General features: G+C 39.2%; 2 protein-coding genes across 7 annotated transcripts in view; both read left to right on the forward strand.

The window, feature by feature from the left end:
* Nucleotides 1–6,547, forward strand: part of PRDM10 (PR/SET domain 10) — a 145,320-nt gene extending 138,773 nt beyond the window's left edge. For both annotated transcript variants that reach the window (XM_020963794.2, XM_020963795.2), the window contains exon 22: nt 2,334–6,547. In XM_020963794.2, coding sequence (XP_020819453.1) covers nt 2,334–2,543 — 210 coding nt within the window. In that variant the 3' untranslated portion in view covers nt 2,544–6,547. The remainder of the gene's footprint in view (nt 1–2,333) is intronic.
* Nucleotides 6,548–7,500: 953 nt separating this feature from the next.
* Nucleotides 7,501–26,039, forward strand: part of NFRKB (nuclear factor related to kappaB binding protein) — a 45,761-nt gene continuing 27,222 nt past the window's right edge. For 4 of the 5 annotated variants that reach the window (XM_020963796.2, XM_020963798.2, XM_020963797.2 and 1 more), the window contains exons 1-5: nt 7,501–7,605; nt 13,181–13,330; nt 14,419–14,574; nt 23,478–23,679; nt 25,193–25,320. In XM_020963796.2, the coding sequence (XP_020819455.1) occupies nt 14,440–14,574; nt 23,478–23,679; nt 25,193–25,320 (465 nt within the window). In that variant the 5' untranslated portion in view covers nt 7,501–7,605; nt 13,181–13,330; nt 14,419–14,439. Of the gene's footprint in view, nt 7,606–13,180; nt 13,331–14,418; nt 14,575–23,477; nt 23,680–25,192; nt 25,321–26,039 lie in introns of those variants that run through there. The other variant, XM_020963800.1, reaches the window with a different exon arrangement.

A 26,039-nucleotide genomic window follows, 5' to 3' on the forward strand; every position in this document is an offset into this window, starting at 1 on the left:
AATTGCGATTTTTCTTTCTTAGTGGAATTGTTTCTTTATGTCTTCAGCATTTCACTCCTTAGCAGTTCCTATCCCTCCTGGATTGACTTCCCTTGTTGAATTTTAGTCGATGGGCTGCTACCTTATTCTTCCTCTTAAACCATTCAAATCTGTTCTCCCCAAATCTAGAATGCATGCCAGTATACAGGCGCTTTCTCTCCTCTGTCACATATTCTATGAGGGACTAATTACTCCCATGCTAAAGTTCCCATCATTTCTACATCAGCAACCAATTCTTCCCTGTTGGTGAGACTGAGCAAAATTTTCCTTTTATGCTTCTTCCACCTTTTAAATGACAAGAAATTTTTTGCTTCTCCTTTTGGGAGAGATAGAACTCCAAAAGATGTCTGGTTATTTGAAGTCTCCTATCACAACTTCTTCTCTTCTGTGCTAGGTTTATGATCCATTTCCTGAATTTCTTATCTTTTTCCTCTTTTCTGTTCAAGTGGTCTAGTATCATTTCCACTTCTCTCTCCCCCTTATTTGATATTCACCCAAATAATCTTCTTCATGCTTTTTTCTTCTTCCCCTAGGTTCTTCTTTTGTCACCTGAGTATACATTCTTAATATATAATGCTACTATCTACTTCCCCTCACCTTTTCCCTATTTTCTTTACTCACAATGAAGTATACTTATCCAAAGCCATATACCATGAATCTGATCCCATCAAATCTCAGTGACAGATGTGCATAAATATGTATATATATGTGTATATATTTAAACTTAGCCCCCAATTTCAGTGATCTAGAGAGCTCCTAGTGAGGAATTTCTTACAAAAGCAGATGGGCACTTTCTATTGAATTTATTGTCTTAGAGAGTATACTGGGGCACTGCAAGGTTAAGTAAAACTTGCCCTGGGTCATGCAGCCAGACTAGGTCATAGGATTATAGATTTGGAGCTAGAAGGGAACTCAGAAGCCATCAAGTCCACCCAGTGGGTCGGTCTCTCTCTCTCTCTCTCTCTCTCTCTCTCTCTCTCTCTCTCTCTCTCTCTCTCTCTTCCTCCCCCCCCCCCCTCCATTTTAAAGATAAGGAAACTGGTACAGAGCAGTTAAGGTAGTAGCGCAGGGTCACACAGTTAATGTCTGAGGCTGGATTAGAACTTTGGTCTTCTTGACTCCAAGTTCAGGTCTCTATTTACTATGCTACTTTGTGGTAAGGGTAGAATTTGAACTGGATTCTGTGGCCTGCTCTCTGTGAATGATGCCACTAATAGTGACTTCAAGGTCAACTTTGCCCACTTGCAATAGAACCTCTCATTATTATATTTTCTTCTTATATTTGGCTGTAGGCAGAGTCATTTGTGCCTGCATATACCACCCATTTCTTTCTCCATTGGCTTATTATGACCTACAGCTGGGCCATATTACTTTCTTTGCCAGGTAGTTTCTACAGATATTTTTCCATCTTGATACTGTAATTCATTATATTACTGTCTCTCTAGTTTTGTGCCACTCACAGAAGTGATAAACATCTATTTACCTTTTCATAATTGCTAATAAAAACAAATGTACTTCAATGGGGAAAGTGCTGGATTAAGGCTTAAGAGCCTTAGGTTTAACTTGTTGATAATACACTTGGAGTGAGGGAAGAAAGACTTCATCCTTTACTAACGCTTAACTAGTTCTGTGACCATAAGTCATTAATCTTCAGTTGCCTTTTTTGTAACATGAGAATAATAATAGTTCTACCTAATGGGGTTATGCCGAGGATCAAATGAGATAATCTGTGTACAGTGCTTTGCAAACCTGAAATCACTGTAGATATGTCAGTTATGATTACAGCATAATGCATCTTTCTATATCTGAAGTCCTTCAGTATATTTTATGCTATATTTAAGTGCTCTTTCTAGTTATATCTGGAGGAGAGAGTGAGGTTGATGACTTTGCACAGCCCTGCCTCACTTAAATACAATTCACTTGCAAGTCAAGACATCACCCTCCTAATGTCATTGATCTTCTTCAAGAACGAAGGACAAACAGGGCAGCTAGGTGGCTCAGTGGATAGAGCAGCAGCCCTCAAGTCAGGAGGACCTGAGTTCAAATCCAGCCTCAGACCAAACACTTGACACTAGCTGTGTGACCCTGAGCAAGTCACTTAACCCCAATTGCCTAAAAAAAAAAAAGGAACAAAGGAGGACAAACAACAATAGCAACGTGTCTGTTGCATTAATTGTCTCCTTCCTCGGGATCCCAGACCTATCACTGTGTCCTCTTGCATTTATTTTTTTCTCCATCAAGACTCTAGATATTTCCAAGATCTCACCCTCCTTTTCTCTCTTCTCATTTTTCAGACTCATTTTGTGATATCAGAAGGTCAGCCAGAAATAGAAGAAAAGCAAACCCCGGCCCTCTCCAGTGGAGTCCAGGTGGGCATTTCACAGCCATCCACACATGCTGATGCCTTGGAGAGCCAAACAACTAACCCACCACAAACCACCCAGTACATCATCACGACCACCAATGGGAATGGAAACAGTGAAGTGCATATTACTAAAACTTAACCTTTATCCCTGGAGTTGGAATCAAGCAGTCCCATCATGTCTCCTGACTACCACTTAGCAAATCTGAAACTTGGAATTCTTTTTAATTTATTATTTACTCCAGAGTTTTGAAGCTAGGAATTTTGGAGTTCTTGCTAGGAGGTTGACTTTATAGCTGCAGTCATCACAAAAAAGGATTTGATTCTTAGGACTCCATAGACATACTGCCACGTATGTAATAGGCCAAGTGTTTCAGGGAAACTGTTCAGAGCAAAGGAGTTTTGCAGCAGGAGAAAATATAGAAACTTTGGCTTGTTTCTGAGTTGATTTTGACGTACTTGACAAGCCTTACTTTTCCTTTGTGGAAGTACCTAAATAGCATATTTATTGTATTCATACCAAAGGAGGAAAAGAACCTGCCATGTTAATGGCTGTTGGCATAACATGCCCTGTATCTTCCCAGCATTGATGCTACAAGATAAGGGGCATTTTGCAGACTTGTTAGAGGTCAGAGCTGCTTCACCTTCTGGTTTCAAGTCCTCTTCATGCTGTAAACAAGGGAGCCTAGAAAAGCAGCAAAGATCAGTTGGTGAACACCACTGGCTAAATGGTGGAAGTATAGAAAGACCTTACAGTAGAGCCTTGAAGAAACTTTTGCTTTAATTATTCTCCTGACTGTCTTTTTTTACTTCCCCTTGGAAAACCATTGGCTTGTTGGCAGTTTTCCGCCCAGCCTGGATTATCCTGGCTTAGCTGACTGGGTACCATAGTCTGCCCTGGTGGTACTGGGCCCCTCTTCTACCTAGCATCAGGACACTTGTCTTATTGCCAGGAAGGTGGGTTTCCTGGAAAAATAAAGTCCAGTAGTAGTACTTTAACCCTACAGAAGTGCTTTGCCTTCCATTCTACAGTTATGGTTGTATCAGGAAGGGAGCAGAGATAAAGGCAGAATTGTCAAAAACTATTGGATGGTTTTAAAGTGATTTCAGTGCCTTTTCAGTGCCCATAAGGATCCATTTCCTGGTCATTGGTGAAGGATGGATTCTTTCTTTCCTCATTCCAGGTGTACAATCAACTAGCCGTTCACAGAAATGCATCGAGTTTTCATTCTTTTTAGTGCTGTCTTAAAACGAACATTCATTCGTGAAGGTTGGAGGGAAAGTTGGCCGTCCTAATTTCCTACACATTTCACTTTCACTTTACTGTAATTCTTTTGGACCTTTTTATCGAATGACCAACTTTGGACTCAGGAAAAATAAAAAATGTCAGGGGACCACTAGTAATAAATACATTAAGGTAATCACCAGGAAACACTTGATCACCTGATGTTTGCATATAGACGAAACTGTTATTTTTGACATGGGAGGAAAAAATAAAAACAAAACCTGTGTCTTGAAGACAGTTTTTCTTGCATTTGCTCCTGTTCAGGAGTCTTACTTGGGGTTGAACAGAATATGAAATTGAGAGGGAAGGGTGATTTTATTTTAAAAAGTCATTCCAGGAATTGTATGTATAAATCTATTTCTGAAATCAGAATGTCTTAGCAGTCCTTTGTGACACAACTACTGACAGATTTTTGTGAATAATTATCCTTCAGTAGACTTTGTTACTTTCCAGAACAGAGAAGTTATACCTTAAAATAGAGATAACTAAATGAAGTTGCAGTTAGGTTAATTTCCTGTGACTTCTTGGGTATGTCTGGCACTACAAACTGTTAGAAAACTTAGCAGCTACTTTGCTTAGGTCAGATTACCTGGTGCCAAGGAAACTTTCTGGATAGCAGACAATTTGGTAAATATTTTCAAATAACCTGCAAACATGTAGATTTATACTTACTTAATATAATTATTCCTGAAAGCTTGGTATGCTGAGGAGTTGGTAAATTTGTAGAAATAGGAAGTCTAAGGTTTCTGAGGGTACCAGACATGCAGTATTAATCTTTTCAAATGGAAATATTGGGTAAATGCCAGTTTTGCACAGTCACACAAATTCAGTGATCACAAACACATGATTATGCTGTCTAGCAAGACTATATCTGAAAGTTGCAGACTTACTACAGATTCAATTTTGGGTTCTAAAACTGAAGTTTGACCTTTCTGATTACTTCTTAATTTTGTTGCAGGCAGAGTATTCTTTTTCATCACTTCCCCATCCCTGCTCCCATGCCAAAAGCAGACATTTTCATTGGCTAAAATTGAAAACCATCACTGAATGGTATGTTCGTTCTATGCCAGTTTTTTTCCTTCAAATTTTAGATTACTCAGACATGGAGGAAAACATTGTAGAAAGGGTCTTGTCTTTCTTTTACTGAGGTGCTTATCCTTTTGTGGAATCACAAAGGAATTCCAAACTATTTTGTGTATTATTAACATGTGGTGCAGGTGGCAATCAAACCAAATAACATTCCCTTAAGACCAACTCTTCTGCTTATTGGTCCATTCCAGTGGACTTAGTTTTGAGAAGATGGGAGACAGTTAAAGACCTAGGAAACCCAGTTCAGAAAAACTCTATACCCAGGATTTACATAGTAGCCACTTTGAAACCTTGACACTGTAGGAGCTGCAGTGTGAAAATTTAAAGGGAGGTTCCATTGGGATTTTGGATTATTTTCTTTGTTTAATTAATTGTGCCCACATGAAAACATTTTCATCATGTAAAAATACTGCTGACACATAAAAAACTTAGGGTTAGACCTTGTTTGAGTGATTTGTAAGACCTGGGATGACCATGCCAGGTACTCAGCATATGCATCCAAGGACCGAGAGGCTCTTTGCTTAACAGGATCTTTCTTCCAAGAACTGCTAAGACATCTATGGCTAAATGGCATTTCACAAGATGCTAAAGCTGACCTACTGGTTGAAAATAACCCTGTCCTGTTATTTAAGCGTGAATGTTTATTGTACATTCGGTGAGTTATAGTGTTAATAGTCTTGTGCTATCCAGCAGGTGTAAAATTAATAAATATTTTCTTTTTTTTAATAAACAAGATGCTTTTTGTGTTTATGGAGCAGTAACTGCTTTCAGTTAGAATCAGTTACAATAGAACAGTTGCAATACCTTTTTAAAAGGCTATCGGATTTAAGGTTTTTTGAGTCATTTGCTCAAGCACAGACTAATAGCATCCATCTGCCATGGGATTCCCCTGAAACTCAAAATATTTTCTATTCAAAAGACTACCAAACTGCTGACAAAGATTGTGAATTTGGGGATTTGTAGTGAAATGGGAGATTGAGCTTATGTGGAATACTTCAGTTAGGTGGATACAGATTCTAATCTAGGTGGGAGAGGTCACTCCCATGCTGACCTCTGCCAAATGAGGTAGCTGTATATCTGTGTAACCAATGTACTATTCCCAATAAAGATTTGGGGCCAGTGACTAATTTGGATGGAGACATCACGTTCAGCAGATATGGATCCTTATTTCACTCAAGTCTTCACTCCTAGCATAACCATTATCCTCAAGAAATATAAGTACCACTGTGCCTATATCATTGTAAGAAGTTAATAATACTATCTCACATTTTGTTTTTTAAAAATAGATTTAGTTAATGTTTTGTTTTAATGTATACTGTTTCTCCTTGTATCCTTCCCTCCAGCTCACTTATCTATCACAGTTTACTTACAGTTTATAAAGCACTTTCTTCATATGCTGTGAGGTGGGTTGTGCAAGGAACAACTCCATTTTACAGATGGGAAAACTAAGGCTCGAAGAGGCTGCAGCTTTCCTGGGTCATGCAGCTGGACTCTGAAGTCCAAAAGATTTGTCTTTCCTGATCTTAACTGTAAATTAAACTTAGCAATTGGGGCTGAAAGCAGGAATTTTGTACTGATGAAGTCCTAGAAATAGCTAGAAACATAAACTTTAAAAAACTTGGGAAGAAGGTTGGGTTAGCACTCAAAGCAGCCAATCATTTGGTTACCCCCCTCCCCTTCTCTAGTTATGGTCCCATTAGGATGAGGTTAAGTGAAAAGGCAATGAATGGATCTAATACATACAAATAAAATATTTAATTCATAACAAATTTTCTTTTGGCTTTGCCCGTGTTTGTTTCCCCTTAACCTTTTCTAACGTTCCTTCTAACAGCTGGGATGGTGGTGGTCAAGGGGGGGTGTGTGGGGATATGAGGAGGTGGAAGAAAAGCTAGGAATTGGCAAAATAATACAGATATCAGAGTACAATCAAATCAAGCATTTATTATGTGCTTCTATGCTAGGCACTGAGTACAGGTAGTATAAGCCAGTGGAAGGAGCCCTGGCTGCAAAAGACAGGACCAGGGTTTAATGTTGGTTGTGGAATCTCGAGTGTCTTCACCTCTCAGCCTCAGTTTCCTCATCTTGTAAAATGAGAAGGTTGGCTTAATCAGGTCCCTTTCAGCTTGTTTTCTCATTTGTAAAATCGGTGGTTCTAGATCACAGGTTCTTAAACTGCGGTCCATGACAAAAACAACAACAAAACCAACACTTAAATTACTTCTGCTATAATTGGTTTCCTTAATCCTATATTTTTATTTTAAGCCTTTACAAACATTCCAAAGTGTTCTGTAGGCTTCACCGGATTGTCAAAGGGGTCCATGACACAAAAGAAGACGTTTTTAAGATACTATGTGCCTAGTGCTATGCTAAGAGCTGGGGATGCAAAGACGGGCAAAACCAGTTCCTGCCCTCAAGAAGCTTACACTTTAATGGGGGAGACAAGTGTAAATAAGTGGATACATACAAGACACTCGGAGGAGGTAGTCCTCTGGAAGCCTTGCTGGAGAGGCGCTCCCATGCCTCTCAAATTGCAAACTTAGGCGGGTCAATGTCAGGGGCGGGGATGGCTCCGGGGCGCAGTCGCCACGCCTCTCGACTGGCTGAGAGCCGGAATTAGGCCTGGAGGAGGGCTTGGCCCTCCTGATCTCCCCCTCCTCGCCCCGCCCCGCCCCGCCCTACCCCTCCCTGTCCCGTTCCGCCCCTCCCAACGTTCCGAGCCGGGAGCGCGCACGAACGGGGACGTCACGCTGGCGGGAACGAGCACGTCCGAGACCCGGCGGCTGCGGCCCTGGGAAGTGTAACCGGGGTCAGGGCTGTGGCAGCCGCTTAGGTGAGGCTGGGGGTGGGGGTGGGGCCGGGGGGGCCAGCCGGGGCGGACCTGGGCTAGGGGAGGGGAGCGTCCGCGGAACGGGGGGAGCTCCAGGCACGGAGGACTGGAGGGGCTGCAGGCTGGTGTGGGCATTCGGGGGGGGAGGTGGCAGGCTGGTCTGAGGTCAGGGTCAGGCGCGGAGCTGTTGGGGCCCTCACGGTCTGCCCGGCGCTCCCGAGCGTGGGACTTGGGGAGAGCTGGGCCTGAGGCCGCCGGGGGGCCGTGAGCGGGGTGGGGTGCGGGGAAGGGGTTCGGGGGGGGGCGTGTATTTGTGTATGTGCGCGCGCACGCGTGTGCAGGGGTGTGTGTGTGTGTGTGTGTGTGTGTGTGTGTGTGTGTGTGTGTAGAAGGTGGGAGGGGGTGACCACCCAGGTGGGCCAGAGCCCCACAGGTCCTGACCCTTCTCTCCTCGTGTGTCCCCCTCTCGTGGATCTCTTTTCAGTTTCAATTTTGTTATCTCGTGTCTGGTCAGTCCAGTGGCCAGGCAGGATGCCGCCCACCTGGATTCAGGGTTAAGCAGACATCTCTCAAGGAAGGGAACTTTACCCCATTAGGAACGAAGGATCAATAAACTGTGGATGAGGAGATGAAGCTCCCACCAGAGGGAGAGGGGAAGAGATTGAGAGCAAGAGAGATAGAGAGAGAGAAAGGGAGAGATATTGAGAGAGAGAGCTAGCTGGAGTGTGCACGAACCCAAGGACAGAAGGGAAAGAGTGTTTACCACCTTGCTCTGGGTCACTTCTCTTGTTTTGAGAGTGTTGTACGCCAACCAGCGAGTCGCTGCATTCTTGCATCTGTGTTCTCACCTGATCAGCCTGTGTGCTCTTTTCTGTCCTCCTTCAATTATTCCAGCACTAGAGGGTCCTAAACTTTATACTTTCATATTTTATTTGTATTTATATATATGCAGATGCACACACATATTTATACACATATAATATGTAATTCATTTATGTATATATGCATATGTACCTATACACATATATGCCAATGTTTATTGGTATTCAAGGATGGACAGCAATTTGCTGGTTTTTTTGGTAGCATTTTAAAATTTCCTTATCTGTAATTATACTCATGTTTCTCCATTTGTATATATGTGTGTATGCACATATTTATATACAGACGTGTATACATACAATACAAAAATGAGAGTGTTTATTGATATTCAATGAAAATAGTAATTCACTCACATTTTTTGTATTATGTTTGTTTCCTCATCTATAATTATGCTCTCAGGTTTCTCCATTTACATATGTATGTATGTTCACACATTTATATATATGCATACATGTATGTGTATATACACTTTTATATGTCTGTTAGTGTGTTTATTGGTATTCAAAGAAAACAGTAATTCGCTCACATTTTTTTGTGTCACTTGTTTCCTCATCTATAATTATGCTCTCACGTTTCTCCATTTATATTTATATATATATATATGTGCACGCATATATACACATAGGTGTATATACATATATACACCTATGTTTATATGTTAGTGGTTTTATTGCTATTCAGGGACAAATAGTAATTCGTTCACATTTTTTGTATCGCTTTAAAATTCTTCATCTGTAAAATGGGGATGATAACCCCATGTCATAGAGTTGTTAGAGATTAAAGTCAAGTAGGCAAGTCAAGAAAGTAAAACCTTTGTTTCAGTCTTGCCTTAGACACTGACTAGCTATGTGACCTTAGCCATGCCCCTTTGTAACCTCTTTCAGCCTCAGTTTCCTCCACTACAAAATGGAAACAGTAGTAGCACCTATGATCCAAAGTTATTGTGAGGATCAAGTGACAATATTTGTAAAGCTCTTCACAAAATTTAAAGAGCTGTGTAGGTGCTAGTTATTATTAACTGTATACCAACAAAATATGTACAGGATAAACTCCCACTCAGGGAGATGGAGTGTTTTGTGTGAGAAGTAGCAAATCAAAGAGCATGTAGAGGAGGAATAAAGTGTGAGAAGAATGGAAAGGTAGGAAGGGGCCACATTATGAAGTATTTTAAAGCCAAACAAGATTCTGTATTTGATTTTGGAGGTAATAGGGAGCCACTGGAGTGTGTGGGATCTGTTTGACAGCTGAGTGGATGAAATTGAAGTGGGGAGGGACTTGAGGCAGAGAGACCAATTGGTAGGCTATTGTAAAGTGGCTATATAAATGCTAGCTATTTATAGAGGACTTTCTTTGCTACAACTCCTATGAGTGTATGTATGAATGAATCACTGTGTGTAGTGCTGATACAAATAGAAATGTAAGACACCCCGTGCTCACATTCTAATGGGGGAATAGGCAGTGAGGTAGGCAGAGTAAGTATTTACTTCCTCTTACTGTGAGGAACCTTAGGCTCCTGGAGATTGTCACTTATCTGAGGGCACGTAGTAAGTGATGGAGCCATGAATACAAATACAGGTTTCCCAACTCCCCAGTTCAGTATCATTTCCAGATACTGCCTTTCACCATGTGACCTCTGCCCAACAGAAAGTGGGCCAACCTAGGTTCCCTTAAAGAATAGGGTCTTGTAAATATTAGGCATTCAGTAAATGTTAATAACTCACATTTCTGTAGAGATTTTAGGTTTACAACACATTGTAGAAATGAATTTATAATTTTACATTAATCTGAAAAAAGTTATTCAAGATAATTATTTTATCTGAGTGTAGTGAAAAAAATGCTTTGTTTTATAAATCCTAATCCAAATCTCTAGATAACTCAAGACATGAATGGATGGAAAGTACCTTCTAATAATCAGTATGTTGATAGCTAAACTGTTTTAAAAAAATTAATGAATTCAAACTCCCTGCAATTCCAGTTGTAGTTGCTCTTTTCCAGTGTTATAAAACGCATTCTTAAAAGAAAGCATATAGATGGATCACTGAAAATCTATACCATAATTTGAGAAACAATTTTAAGTGCATGCCCGCTGCTGTGGGTGCACATTACATCTATATAATCATGATAATCAAATGGATTGCTCTTATTAACCGGGGGCAGAATGGTGACTTGGCCAATAACTTGCTTGTGACTCTGGTCAAGTCCTTTTTGTAGTAGTAAATCATGTTGTTTAATAAGATTTAAAGTGTCATGACTAGAAATAATATTAATTGCCATAAAGAAGAGACTTACAGTCAAGGTCAAGGAGCGGTTTTTTTTCTTTTTTAAAAAAAATCAGGGCAGCTAGGTGAATAGAGCTCTGGCCTTGGAGTCAGGAGGACCTGAGTTCAAATGCGACCTCAGACACTTGACTCTTACTAGCTGTGTGACCCTGGGTCACTTAACCCCGATTGCCTCACCCAAAAAAAAAAAATATATATATATATACATATATATATATATATTATATGTATATATATGTGTATATATATATGTATATATATATATATATATTTAGTTTTCAACATTCACTTCCATGAGATTTTGAATTCCAAATTTTCTCCCCATCTTTTGCCTCTCCCCACCCCAAGATGTCATGCAGTTTGATATAGGCTCTACATATTCATTCGTATTGAACCTATTTTCACATTAGGCATGTTGTAAAGAAGAATTAGAACCAATGGGAGAAACCATGAGAAAGAAGAAACAAACTAAAAAAAGGAAAAAAGAGAGAACAAATAATATGCATCGATCTGCATTCAGACCACATAGTTCTTTTTCTGGATGTGGACAGCATTTTCCATCATGAGTCCTTTGGAGATGTCTTAGATCGTTGTATTGCTGGGAAGGGTTAAGTTTATCAATATTAGTCATTGCACAACGTGGCTGTTATTGTGTACAACATTCTCCTGGTTCTGCTGACTTTACTCGGCATCAGACCATACAAGTCTTTCCGGGTTTTTCTGAAGGCTGCCTACTCATCATTTCTTATGGCTTAATAGTATTCCATTACATTCATATACCATAACTTGTTCAGCCGTTCCCCAATTGATGGCCATCCCCTCAATTTCCAATTCTTTGCCACCATAAAAAGAGCTGCTATAAATATTTTTGTATATGTGGGTCCTTTTCCCATTTGTATGATCTCTTTGGGATACAGCCCTAGAAGTGGTATTGCTGGGTCAAAGGGTATGCATATTTTTACAACCCTTTGGGCATAGTTCCAAATTGCTGTCCAGAATAGTTGGATCAGTTCACAACTCTACCAACAGTGCGTTAGTGTTCCGATTTTCCCACGTCTTCTCCAGCATTTATCATTTTACTGTTTTGTCATGTTAGCCAGTCTGATAGGTGTGATGTGATACCTCAGAGTTGTTTTGATTTGCATTTCTCTAATCAACAGTGATTTTTTCATATGACTATAGATAGCTTTAATTTCTTCATCTGAAAACTGCATGTTCATATCCTTCAAGGAGCAATTTAAAGACTGAATAGAACCCTGAAATCCTGATTGGAAGTTTTTTTTTTTAATCCGGCTAACTGCTAATTGACTCCTTTTGTGCCATTTTCTTTTTCCTGTGTACTAGAAATAATTATTGCTGGAAACATCCAAAAAAGTGTTATAAAAGAGCTCTTGTTGAGTAGGACCTTATACTTTATGGAACCACTGTCTTTGGTAGTTATTTTCTGTAGTGTAGCTAGAAGTAGAAAACATTTCCTGGAGCTCTGTGAATGATAGTCATTTTCTCGTTGCAGATGTGTTTAAAGGTTTCTTTGTTAATGACATGAACTCAGATTTCAAAAGGACGTGTACAAAAGATAGAAGGAGGGGCACATAAGCAAAAATAAATATGAAGGATTGGTAAAGACTTATATGGTTAGAATTAGGGAAGCTAAAGGCTCTTAAAAAGCACCAGGCATAAGAAAAGGTACTTATAAAGATATGTTTAAATTCAGAAGTTGAATAAAGAAGTATAAGCTCTTCTTGTTGCAGTCAATAAAATATTGACATACAAAAAGAAATCCGAATTATACTACTTTTATTTTGGTTCATCTGTTTTTATCCAAGAAAATAAATTACCTACAAGCTAAAAAGAACAAACAGTATAAGATTTATTGATATCCAAGAGAAGGCATCTACCTGCTTTATATAATTTTGTCTCCTGGTCCAGAAGAAATACTGAAGTAATTTAGCAAACATCTTTGCTGGACCAATTGTCGGCAGCCTTTAAGGAGTCATTGAGAATGAGAGAGGGGCTGTATTGTGTAGTGTAAAGGGGTCTGACTTTGGAATCAGGAGATTTGGATTATAGCTTTGTATTTCTGTGTCTGACCTTGGAGAAGTCACTTAACTTCTGTTGGCCTCATTTTCTTCATCTGTAAAGTGAGAATGATAGATTAAAAATATCTTTTAGCTCTAGCATTCTGTGATTGTGATGCTGAAGATAAATAAAATATCCTGATTTTTAGAAAAGGAAATAGTGGATTCTGTTAAACTGTAGACTGGTGAACTTCATGTCTATACCTTGCAAAATTCTAAAGTGAATTTTTAAAAAGCAGTTTTTGAGACTTAGAAAAAGAATGATTGATTACTAGGAACCAGACTGCCTTCACTTAGGACAAGTTGTGACAGATTAACTTTCTTTTCTTTTTTTTTTTACAGGGTTAACTAGGAAGACCTGGGTTCAAGTTTTGTCTCTATGACACATACTGTCTGTGTGTCTTTGGCAAGTCACTTAATCTTTTATGGCTCTAGACAGCTCTCTTAGACCCTAACTTGTAGAGAGAAGGTGCTGACCTACATTGGTAGAGGGTAAGTTTTCTCACCTGGGAATTCTCTGTACCAGCAAAACCACAGATTCAATTCCTGTTCTTTTCCCTACCAAATTGGCAAATGGGGGAGGCTAATAATAGTAGCTCATAGTTAGATAATGTTTTACTGCTTATGAGAGAAATGCTGTGGATATATTGTACTTAGATTTCAGCAAGGCATTTGATCACCTCTCATGAGATCCTTGTGGACAACGTGGGAAATGTTAGCTGAACAGTAATACAGTTAAATGTGTTCATATTTGGTTGAACAATTGGTTCCAAATGGCATTGATTAATGGGTGGATATCATCCTGAACTTATCTTAGTATTAGAATTTGTTATCTTTAGAAGATCTTGAAACTGAAGCATTATTTAGGCTTTCTCAAATATAAGGCATTTCAAAGGACCTGTAGGAAATTACCATCTTTTGTGAAAATGAAGCTATTAGTTAATGTCCAGATGAGGTCAGACCATTGATTTACATCTGGAAAGATCCTTTAGACCCTCTGTTTTGCCACCCTCCTCATTTTTGTAGATGAGGGAACTGAGCCTCAAAGATTTACTTGCCCAAGGTTGTGCTGGTAGTAAGTAGTAGAGCTGGGATTTGAACCTAAGACCTCTAAGTCCAAATCTACTCTTTCTTCTGTACCTCATTGTCTCCCTGTTGTTGGAGGAGTGGTCAGAAACAAAAGACCCACTAGGCTATAGAGGAAATGATTGTGGTTAGAGAATCAGTAGCATTGGGAGACATTAAATAAACTGTTAAAATACCATAGAGAAGTTAAGGCGGTTTAAAATATGGATGGTCTTGGGGGCAGCTAGGTGGTGCAGTGGATAGAGCACCAGCCCTGGAGTCAGGAGCCCTGAGATCAAATCTGGCCTCAGACACTTGACACTTACTAGCTGTGTGACCCTGGGCAAATCATTTAACCCCATTGCGTAGCAAAAAACCAAACAACAACAAAAAAGAATATAGATGGTCTTATTGAACTTTCATTTTTAAGCCTAATCATTTAGAGGAGCTTTTGAGCCCACTGAGATTACTGATAGGCCATTTATCCCTCGTAATTATTGAATGCTTTTGTCTAGTGTCCTTGTGGAGAGTGAACAATGGATGCTCTGGATCATATGCTTACGGATCCTTTGGACCTGGGGCCATGTGGAGATGGCCATAGCACTCGAATTATGGAGGACTGCATGCTAGGAGGGACCAGGGTTAGCCTTCCAGAGGACCTATTGGAAGATGTAAGTAACATTGTCTGAATTGTTTATAACTTCCCCGTTCTATTCACATATATGCAGTGGTTGTTCTAGAACTTTTCTACTTTTCTGAAGTCCCTAACTTTAATCTTAACTCATCCATTCTCTATAGATGACCTCAGTTTCCTATTTTACTGAGAAAATGGAAAATCAAATAGAAAAGCCTTCCAAACTTCCTTCCTCTTCAAAATGTCAAAGTATTCATTCTCCAAAATCTTAGCATTGCTTCACCTAAACAGGGGTGGGGAACCTGGGTCCTCAAGGCCACATGTGGCCCTCTAGGTCCTTGAGTGCAGCCCTTTGACTGAATCCAAACTTCACAGAATGAATCTCCTTAATAAAATGATTGCTCTGTAACACTTGGACTCAAAAACTTGGTCAAAATGCTGCACCCAAGAACCTAGCATGCCATGTGTGGCCATAGGTTTCCCCATCCTTGATTAGGTCCTAAACTCTTAATTACATTTGTTCTTATCTCCCCTGGGACTTTGTTTCATTGGTCTTCCCCTTTTCCTTTTGCATCTTCAGTCTCTCCATTTCCACTGGTTCATTTTCTTCTGCCTACAAATATACTCATGTCTTCCCTATATTAAAAAGAAAATCTATTAGATCTGTCCCACTGTTGTCTTCTTTCTATCCTACTTTCACATATTTCTCATAAACAAAGTCTTTGCTCACTGTTTCTACTTCTTTGTAGCACTTCTTAACCCTTAAAAATTTAACTACTGCTTTATCGGAACTGTTCTTTTGAAGATCACTGGTGAACTTATAATTACTAAATCCAGTGACCTTTCTCAGTTCTCACCCTCCTTGACCTTGCTTCAGCATTTGATGCTGTTGATTACACTTCTTAAGACTTTCTGCTTTCTTGATTTCTGTGACATTACGTTCTTCTGCCTCTCTGATCTCTCCTCTGTCATTATCCTCACTCTTCTTCTTCCTCCTACCCCTGAATTTTAGGCATTTCGACAGTTTTGTTCTTTATTCTTCTTTCTCTGTTTCTTTTCTCACCTGGCCATCATATCTAATGGTTTCAAATATCACTTCTATTTGTTGACTCCTGAATGTTTATCTCTAGCCTAGACCTTTTTCTTGAGTTGTAATTTCGTGTTTCTGCTTATCTGTTCCACTGACACCTCAGACCGAACATGCCCAAAATAGAAGTCATCATCTTTATCTCCTAAACCAGCATTTCTCTTTCTAACTTGTTTTTTGCATTACTCCTCATCTCCTAGGCTAGAAACTTTGTAGGCATTGTTTTAAAAAAAATACATTTTTATTTTTCATTATTCTGAACTTGATGAAGACCAACAAACACAAACATTTATATATACAAAGAAAATCAAAAGAAGATTGCATTTGAAACCGTGAATTTCATTATAGACTTTTAAAAATGTTTGTAATAGATTCAGCATGTTAGTTTCAAAGCTGTCTTGGTTGTTTGTGTTGCTCTCTAAACTTTCTTCTAACTTCTTCTCTGCATTTTCTTTAAATGCTTCATTGATACTCTTTTTCCCTCCCTTTTTTGGTATCCCTATCACTACTCCTAATCCCCACTAATTCTTTTCTCTTCTTTTTTTCCTCCCCCTCAAAAAAAAGAGTAATCCTCCATCTTAACAAGTTAGTATAGTCAAGCAAAACACATTCACATAGAGGTCATTTCTGAAAATATTTATCTCATTCAGTGCCATTTAATATATTATATCTCCCCCAAGAGGTGGGAAGCATATTTCCTCATGATTGTTCTGGAGCCATGACTGATTATTGCATTGATCAGAGTTTTATGTCTTTCAAAATTGTTTTTCTTTGCAATGTTGTAGTCATTGTACAAATTGTTCACCTGTTCTTGTTCACTTCATTCTGGATTAGTTTATACAAATATTCTAGGTCTCTTTGAATCCATCCTTTTTTACAGTGCAAATAATATTCTATTGCATACTTATACTATAATTTGTTCAATCATTTCCCTGTTGATGGGTACCTTTTAAGTTTCCGTTTGTTTGCTACAAAAAAATTGCTACTCTGAATATTTTTGCATATGTGGGTTTTTTCCCCTTTCTTTGATCTCTTTGGGCTATATAACTACTGGTGATATTGCTGGGACAAAGAGTATGCACAGTTTAGTGACTTTTGGAGTGTAGTTCCAAATCGCTTTCCATAAGATTGGTTCAATTTATGTCATGGACAAGAATGTGCTTTGGGGGCATCTTTGATCACTTTTCTTTCACTCGCACATCCAGTTAGTCAGCAAATCCTTTTTATTCTATGTCTAAAATAAGTTTTTCATCTGTCACTTATTTCACATTCTCTCTGTCACTGTCAAGTTTTGGGTGCTCATCATCTTTTACTTCAGCTATTGCAGTAGCCTCCTAATTGATCTTTTCACCTTTACTCTAACTCTTATAATTCCCATATTTCATACTGCTTCCGGTCTGGCCTAGCAGCTGTTATCCAATCGAGCAAACCTGGTGGCTAAGAAACCTTTACCCTACCGTGAACATGACCTACTTGCTACTGATGGGGCAGACAAACCGGCCTAGTTGAAACATCAAGACATTCTGAGAGAGACAGGAAATAGCATGTTCAATGAAGGTCAGACCATGGCCACTAACTCAACTAGTGCTGCTTCTCTGAGACAGCTCAGGACCAAGACACTCAAAAACTGTAGTACTCTTAAGACCTCCTGGTCCTGCCTCCAAACCAGCCCCCATAGCTATTGTCATTGAGAACATTCTCGGTAAATAGGACCAGCTCTGTTATCCCTACAACCGCTGACAGGCCAGTAAACCCAAGAGGTTTAGGAATAGTTGTTGTTTCTCTTCTCACTCCCCTCTCGCCAAGGCCACCAAACTCTACTTTTAGCATGGCCCCCACAGCCATCATTCAGGGGAGATGCTACCTGTTAGCTACCTCTGAAGGTGCTTCAGTGTCCCCATTCTCGGCAGCTATTGAAAGTTCAAAGTAGAAAGTTATTAACCAAAGTACATGGCATTTTCAGATGGTACCACATCAGAAACAGATATGGTTTTATTAATGACAATAATATTAAAGATGCTGCATTACCATCTCTTTTGCCATTGTATCCAAAAACTACTGATCCTTTCCATCTGAAACCACTTGTATGTGTTGTTTACCCTGTTGGAATGTCCTTCTTTGAGATCAGGGACTACCTTTCTGTTTGTATCTCCAGTGGTTAGCATTGATTTGTACCTAGTAAATGCTTAATAAATTGTTTTTTTTCAAAGTTAATTTATTTTTAGTTTTCAACATTTACTTCTACAAGATTTTGAGTTCCAAATTTTCTTTCCATCTCTCCTGTCCCCCCACCCCAAGATGGCATGCATTCTGAATACCCCTTTCCCCACTTCTTCTCCCAGTCTGACCTCCCTTCTATCACCTCCCTCTCATCCTCTTCCTTTTCCCAACCCCCCACCTTCTGTTATCCCCTTCCCTTTCTATTTTCCTATAGGGCAGGATAGATTTCTATATCTCATTGCCTGTATATCTTATTTCCAAGTTCCATGTAAAAACAATTTTTAACATTTGTTTTTAAAACTTTGGATTCCAAATTGCCTCCCTTCTTCCCTCCTCAGCCATCTTCATTGAGAAGGCAAGCAACTCGATACAGGTTATACATGTGTAGTCATGCAAAACACTTCCATAATGGTCATGTTGTGAAAAACTAACTATATTTCCCTTCATCCTATCCCACCCTCCCATATATTCTGTTCTCTTCTTTGACCCTGTCCCTCCTCGAAAGTGTTTGCTTCTGATTACCCCCTCCCCCAGTCTGTCCTCCCTTTTATCATCACCCCTCCCCCCCTTTACCGTCTTCCCCTCTGTTTTCCTGTAGGGTGAGATAGATTTCCATACCCAATTGAGTGTGTATGTTATTCCCCCCCTTAAGCCATATCTGATGAGAGTAAGATTCACTCATTGCCTCTTACCTCCCCCTACTTCCCCTCCACTGTAAAAGCTTTTTCTTGTCTGTTTTATGGGAGATAATTTACCCCATTCTACCTCTCTCTTTCTCCTTCTCTCAGTACAATCTTCTCTTACCCCTTAATTTTATTTTTTAGATATCATCCCTTCATCTTCAATTCATCCTGTGTGCGTTCTCTCTCTCTCCTCTGTGTGTGTGTGTGTGTGTGTGTGTGTGTGTGTGTGTGTGTGTTTTTCCCTTCCAACTACTGTAGTACTGAGAAAGGTCTCATGAGTTGCAAATATTATCTTTCTGTGTAGGAATGTAAATAGTTCAACTTTAATAAGTCCCCTGTGATTTCTCTTTCTTGTTTACCTTCTCATGCTTCTCTTTTTTTAAAATTAATTTATTTTGATTTATCAGCAATGACTTCCATAAGCTTTTGAAAAAGTTTAAAATTTTTCTCCCCCTCCCTCCCCAAGATGGTGTGCAATCTGATAATAGGCTATTAAACATATTTTCTCATTAGTAATGTTGTAAGGAAGAATTAGAACCAATAGAAGGAATCACAAGAAAGAGAAAACAAGACAAAACAAAAGGAAAAAATAGCAAATAATATGATTCCATCTGCATTCAAATGGCATAGTTCTTTCTTTGGATGTGGATAGTGTTTTCCATCATGAGACCTTTGGAGATGTCTTAGATCCTTGCATTGCTGAGAAGGGTTAAGTCTGTCAACGATAGTCATTGCACAACATGGCTGTTACTGTGTGCAACATTCTCTTGGTTTTGCTCACTTCACTCAGCATCAGTCCATACGAGTCTTTCCAGGTTTTTCTGAAGTCTGCCAGCTCATCATTTCTTATAGCACAATAGTATTCCATTACATTCATATACCACAACTTGTTCAGCCATTCCCCAATTGTTGGGCATCTTTTAATTTCCAATTCTCTGCTACCACAAAAAGGGTTGCTATAAGTATTTTTGTACATGTGAGTCCTTTTCTCATTTTAATGATCTCTTTGGGATACAGCCCTAGCAGTGCTATTTCTGGGTCAAACGGGTATGCACATTTTTATAGCTCTTTGGGCATAGTTCCAAATTGCTCTCTAAAATGGTTGGATCATTTCACAGCTCCACCAACGTATAATGCAACATAAATGCATTAATGTTCCAATTTTCTCACATCTTCTCCAACATTTATCATTTTACTGTTTTGTCATGTTGGTGAGTCTGATAGGTGTGATGTGGTACCTCAGAGTTGTTTTGATTTGCATTTCTCTAATCAATAGTGATCTAGAGCATTTTTTCATGTGACTATAGATGGCTTTAATTTCTTCATCTGAGAACTGCCTATTCATATCCTTTGACCATTTATCAATTGGGGAATGTATTGTTGTATGACTTGTATTCTTATAAATTTGACTTAATTCTCTATATATTTTAGAGATGAGGCCCTTATCGGAGACACTGATTATAAAGTTTTTTCCCGATTTTCTACTTTCCTTCTAATCTTGGTTGCATTGGCTTTGTTTGTGCAAAAACTTTTCAGTTTAATATAATCAAAATTATCCATTTTGCATTTTGTGATGTTCTCTGTTTCCTGTTTGGTCATGAATTCTTCTGTTCTCCATAAATCTTATAGGTAAACTATTCTTTGCTCTCCCAGTTTGCTTAAAGTATCAGCCTTTATATTTAAATCATGAACCCATTTTGACTTTATTTTGGTATATGGTGTGAGATTTTGGTCTATGCCTACCTAGTTTCTTGAGTCTTGTATTTGAAAGTCAGAATTTCTATTCAGCTCTGGTCTTTTCATCAAGAATGCTTCGAAGTCCTCTGTTTCATTGAATATCCATTTTTTTACCCTTGAAGGGTTATACTCAGTTTTGCTGGGTAGGTGATTCTTGGTTGTAATCTTAGCTCCTTTGACTTGTGGAATATCATATTCCAAGCCCTCTGATCCTTTAACAGAGAAGCTGTGAAATCTTGTGTTATCCTGATATTGTTTCTTTCCAGCTGCTTGCAGTATTTCTCCTTGACCTGAGAACTCTGGAATTTGGCTGTAATATTCCTGGGAGTTTTCCTTTTGGAATCTTTTTCAGGAGGTGATCGGTGGATTCTTTGCATTTCTGTTTTACCCTCTGGTTCTAAAATTTTCCTTGATAATTTCTTGAAAGGTGATTTCTAGGTTCTTTATTTTTTTTTATCTTTCAGGTAATCTAATAATTTTTAAATGATCTTTCCTGGATCTGTTTTCCAGGTCAGTTGTTTTTCCAGTGAGATATTTCACATTGTTTTCTATTTTTTCATTCTTTTAAAAAAATTTTTAACTTTATTAATTTATTTTGATTTATCAACAATCACTTCCTTAAGCTTTTGAGTTTTAAATTTTTCTCCCCTTCCCTTCCCTCTTCTCTCCCCAAGACAGCACGCAGTATAGGCTATACATATACATATACATGTACACATATATATATATATATATATAGATATATATATATATATATATACATACATATACATTCTTATTAAACATATTTTCACATTAATGATATTGTAAGAATTAGAACCAGTAGGAGGAACTACCAGAAAGAGGAAACAAAACACAAGAGAAGAAAAAAAAATAATGAATAGTATGCTTTGATCTGCATTCAACCTCCTAGTTTTTTTTGGATGTGGTCTATTTTTTCATTCTTTTGGTTTTGTTTTGTAATTTGTTGATTTCTCATAGAATGATTAGCGTCCATTTGCTCCATTCTAATTTTTAAGGAATTATTTTCTTCAGTGAGCTTTTGGACTTCCTTTTCCATTTAGCCAATTCTGCTGTTTTTGGGAGGGGGGCGCTTTTTGGTGAGGCAGTTGAGGTTAAGTGACTTGCTCAGGGTCACACAGCTAGTAAGTGTCAAGTATCTGAGGCCAGATTTGAACTCAGGTCCTCCTGACTCCAAGGCTGGAGCTTTATCCACTGTGCCTCTAGCTGCCCTCTAATTCTATTTTTTAAAGCATTCTTCTCATTGGCTTTTTTGACCTCATTTGCCATTTGGGTTGGTCTTTTTTTAAGGTGTTATTTTCTTCAGTGTTTTTTTGGGTCTCCTTTAGCAAGCTATTGACTTGTTTTTCATGATTTTCTTGCATCACTCTCATTTGTCTTCCTAATTTTTCCTCTGCTTCTCTTACTTGCTTCTCAAAATCCTTTTTGAGTTCTTCCATGGCCTGGGACTGATTCATATTTTTCTTGGAGGCTTTGGATGTGGAAGCTTTTACTTTGTTGTCTTCTGGTTGTATGTTTTGATCTTCTTTGTCACCAAATGAAGATTCTGTGATCTGAGTTTTTTTGTGCTGTTTGCTCATGTTGCAAGCCAATTACTTGACTTTAAAATCTTTGTTAAGATAGGGATCTGCTTCCAGTGTGGAGAATGTAGGGTCCTAAGCTTTAGGGGTTTTATACAGCTATCTTCAGAGATACTTCTAGGGACCTATAAATTTTCAGTTCTTCCAAGTTGGTATGATAAGGGGTGAGGTATTTACTCCTTTCCTGGCCTGTGCTCTAGTCTGTGAGTGACCACAAGCACTCTTTTCTGCCTTGGAACTGTGAGGAGGATTCTCTCTTTACCACCACCACGAGCTTCACCACGCCAGCACTCCTCCTTGCCCCAGGATCATTACTCAGAACCTCGACTCAGATCCAAACATGGGCAAAGCAAGAGAATCCTGCCTCAGCACCAGCAAAGAGATCCCTGCAATCTCCCTCTGATCAGCTGTTAGATCACTCCACCATCTGTGGGTCGAGAGCTTTGGAAGCAGCTTTTGCCCCGAGGGCTGCCAGGACTGGGGCCAGAGTGGACTCCTCTCTCACTCAGGTCTGACAGACCTTTCCTACTGACCTGTTAAGTTGTCTTTGTCGTTTGTGGGTTGAGAAGTCTGGAACCCACTACAGCTGTTAGTGATTCAGTCCCCTGAGGCCTGCTCCAGGTGAGACTCTTTCTTTGCCTGTGCATTCCATGGTGAACTGCACTCCACTCCCTGCCTCAGTCATCCATGTTGTCTTGGGCCGAAAATTTGTTTCACTCTGTCCTTTTGTGGGTTCTGCTGCTCTAGAATTTATTTAGAGCCATTTTTTACAGGTATTTGGAGGGGTTTGGGGGAGAGCTCAAGCAAGTTACTGCTTTTAGTCCGCCATCTTGGCTCTGCTCCCTTAATAAATTGTTTCAGTTCATTCATATTCATAAAGCATAGCTCTGATCCTGTCACTTCTGTGCTTGAAAGTCTTCAGTGGGTCTTTGTCTCCTACTAAATAAAGCTTTAGTACCTTAATCTGTTATTCAAGGCCTTCTTTGGACTGGCCCCAGTCATTCTTTCCAGCCTTCCACTGCTCCCAGACTGAACTGTTTGCATTATCTTAAATATACCCTTTTTACTTTCTCATCTCTTCCTATCCTCCATTTGTCAAAATTTTTATCTTTCCAGGCCCAGTTTAAAAGGTGATATTTTTTAATGTCACATTCCTTAATCTCCTTAGTCAATAAGTCTTCCTTCTCTGTTCTCTTTTTAGATATTTTATGACCCATGTCACATGTCCTGAATTATAATTATTTGTTTATGTGTCTTATCTTACAACTAGTTTTTATGTGTTATGAAAGCAAGGACTTTTTCTTATTTATCTTTGTATTTACTGCATACATAGTGCAGTGTCTTGCTAATGAAATATCTGATAAATCTTTTTTGTTTCTGTTTTGCTTGAATGTATTGAATAAATTCTCCATTTCTGCTCCCTAGTTCTTCTTTTATTGTCAGCCAGGTTTCTCTCTGCCACACCTTTGCCATTTGCCAAATAGAAAACATTGTTTTTGGTCACACTGTTCAGTTCTGAGAATGTACACTTGAACAAAGGTCTTAGGATTGTAAAAATAAAACTGATGTTCCTATTGCTGACTTTTTTCCCCTTGTTCTTTTTCCCTTCCAGCCTGAGATATTCTTTGATGTAGTTAGCCTCTCAACATGGCAGGATGTGCTGAGTGACTCTCAGCGTGAGCACCTCCAGCGGTTCCTGCCTCACTTCCCTGAAGATAACATCGAGCAACAAAATCAGCTTATTCTAGCCCTATTCAGTGGGGAAAACTTTCGTTTTGGGAACCCATTGCACATTGCCCAAAAACTCTTCCGAGGTCTGTAGCTAAATAGCCATTTTTTTTTTGCATGTTTTACTCCTGTGGAATCTTCTGTTATCTTTGGTCTGGCTATCACACGCATTTGTGCAACAAAGACAGGAACATGGGGCATCTAGATGGTGCAGTGAATAGAGCTTCAGCCTTGGAGTTAAGAGGACCTGAGTTCAAATCGGAACTTAGACACTTGACACTTACTAGCCTTGTGACCCCAGGCAAGTCACTTAACCCCATTGCCTCACCAAAACAAACAAACGAAAAAAAAGAAATGGGAACAAAGAGAATGTGTGTCATAGAATTCTCAAGCTTTTGATTTCTCTAAATCAGTGGTTTATTACTTGCTTTCGGGATGAAAATTGAGGAAGGTACTTTCTCTCCCACTTATATTAATAGGTAATTGGTTTGCTTTCATGATGACACACAGATAAACAATCTTGTCCAGCCCTTGTAAGCTCTGTTATGTGGCTGCCTTGATTTGTAAAGGAAACAGATTCATTAGATTCAAACCTCTTGTTACCTATGGCCAGGACATAAATGTGATACTTTTTTTTCTTCCTCTTGACCTCACTTGTCATCACTTTTGAGTGGAAAGGGATTCTCTTCCAAGCTGTTGTTCGAAGCTTGGAATCTTTAAAGAGAGACAAACCACTGCTAGTAGGGTTTGAATTGGGCCCTCAGTGCCTATTGGCTATTGTTTTTCTTAATATTAGAGTTTCCCAAAATGGAATGAGATAAGATAGGTACCCATCACTTAAAATGTTTAAACAAAGGCTGGATGAGTTTTTGTGGGCAACATAAGGAAGATTTATGGTAACAATATTTTTGTCATTGTATAAATTGTTTTCCTGTTTCTGCTCTCCCCAATCTTTGGGTTGTAGACCATTTGTGATTTCCCAAAGTCCTGAGATCTGTGGATGGGTAGGTGTGGCTGATCTCACAAATAAAGGCCTTAAAAGGTATAGGCAATGACAAACCATAGAGAACAACTAGGTTGAAATTGAAGGTTATTGGAATAACTGGTAGGATACCAGATTTAAAATTGACCCGGCTCCTCTGAGGCCATTGAGTCTAGGGAAACAGGCCTAGAGAGGTTCATTGACTTGCTCAGGGACATACATGTTGTAAATAGAACCCGAATTCAAGTGATTCCAGGTCCTCCAACACCAGATCCATTGCTCCTTGCTTCTCTGTTGGAATAGTAAAGACGGAGTAAAAGTAAAAGTAAAAGTAAGTGTTAGTTCCCAGGGCTGGGGAACACTGGAGTGGCTGAGTGGTGAGTGTTTGTCAGAAAGCAGGAGTGACCAAGGAGTATGAGGGACAAGAACATCAAAGGAGAGTTGATGTTTCAGATGAGTATTAAGTGCCCCTGGCTCCTGACCTGAAGATCAAGTCTTCTTCTGCTCTCTTATGTGGAGGTGGCAGAATACAGGACAGTACCTTGTTACTGTATGCCATCAGTCTCTGCTCTGTAGCTCAGTTCTCATTGTTGTTCCCTTCTCCTGTTGTTCCCTAGATGGGCACTTTAACCCAGAAGTGGTGAAGTACCGGCAGCTGTGCTTCAAGTCTCAGTACAAGCGCTACCTCAACTCTCAGCAGCAGTATTTCCATCGGCTGCTGAAACAGATTCTCGCCTCACGCACCGTGAGTGTCATGGGGAGCCAAGAGGAGAGTGAAGAAAGAAAGTCCTTTGGAATATATTCCCCTCACTGAATGCTAATTTTGTAGCAGCTATCTTGGTGCTATATCTGTATTCTAAATACTTATGATAGTAAATATGTGCATCTTAGAACTGTACTAATGTAGGAAGTTTTAATATGTTGAAATGTTTGAATACTTGCATAGAATAAGAAACTGTGTTAACCTGACTTGTTCACTAAATTCCAGATTTTAGAACTTTGCTGTGTTTATACTCATTAAAAGAGGCAAATTTGGGACTAACAAAAGGAATTATTTATATTGTAGGTATAAATATTTATATTCTAGGTTATAAAGTTCTAAAATCTGGGATTTAGTGAATGAGTCAGGTTAATACTATTCTACTCTTTATATTATAGTAGGTAGGGGCAGCTAGGTGGTGTGGAGGATAGAGTGCTTATCTTCCTGAGTTCAAATCTGGCCTCAGACCCTTATTAGCTATGTGACCCTAGGCAAGTCACTTAACCATGTTTGCCTCAGTTCCTCATCTGTAAAATGAGATGGAGAAGGAGATGGCAAACCACTTCAGTATCTTTGCCAAGAAAACCCTCAATGGGGTCATGGAGAGTTGGACATGACTGAAATGACTCAACAGTGACAACATAGGAGGTAGTAAACTTAGAGAATTCATCACTCCAGTCGTAGCTTATATGATCTCATCCACC

Source organism: Phascolarctos cinereus, unplaced genomic scaffold, assembly GCF_003287225.1.
Source record: "Phascolarctos cinereus isolate Bilbo 61053 unplaced genomic scaffold, phaCin_HiC Scaffold_726;HRSCAF=1367, whole genome shotgun sequence".
NCBI lineage: Eukaryota > Metazoa > Chordata > Mammalia > Diprotodontia > Phascolarctidae > Phascolarctos > Phascolarctos cinereus.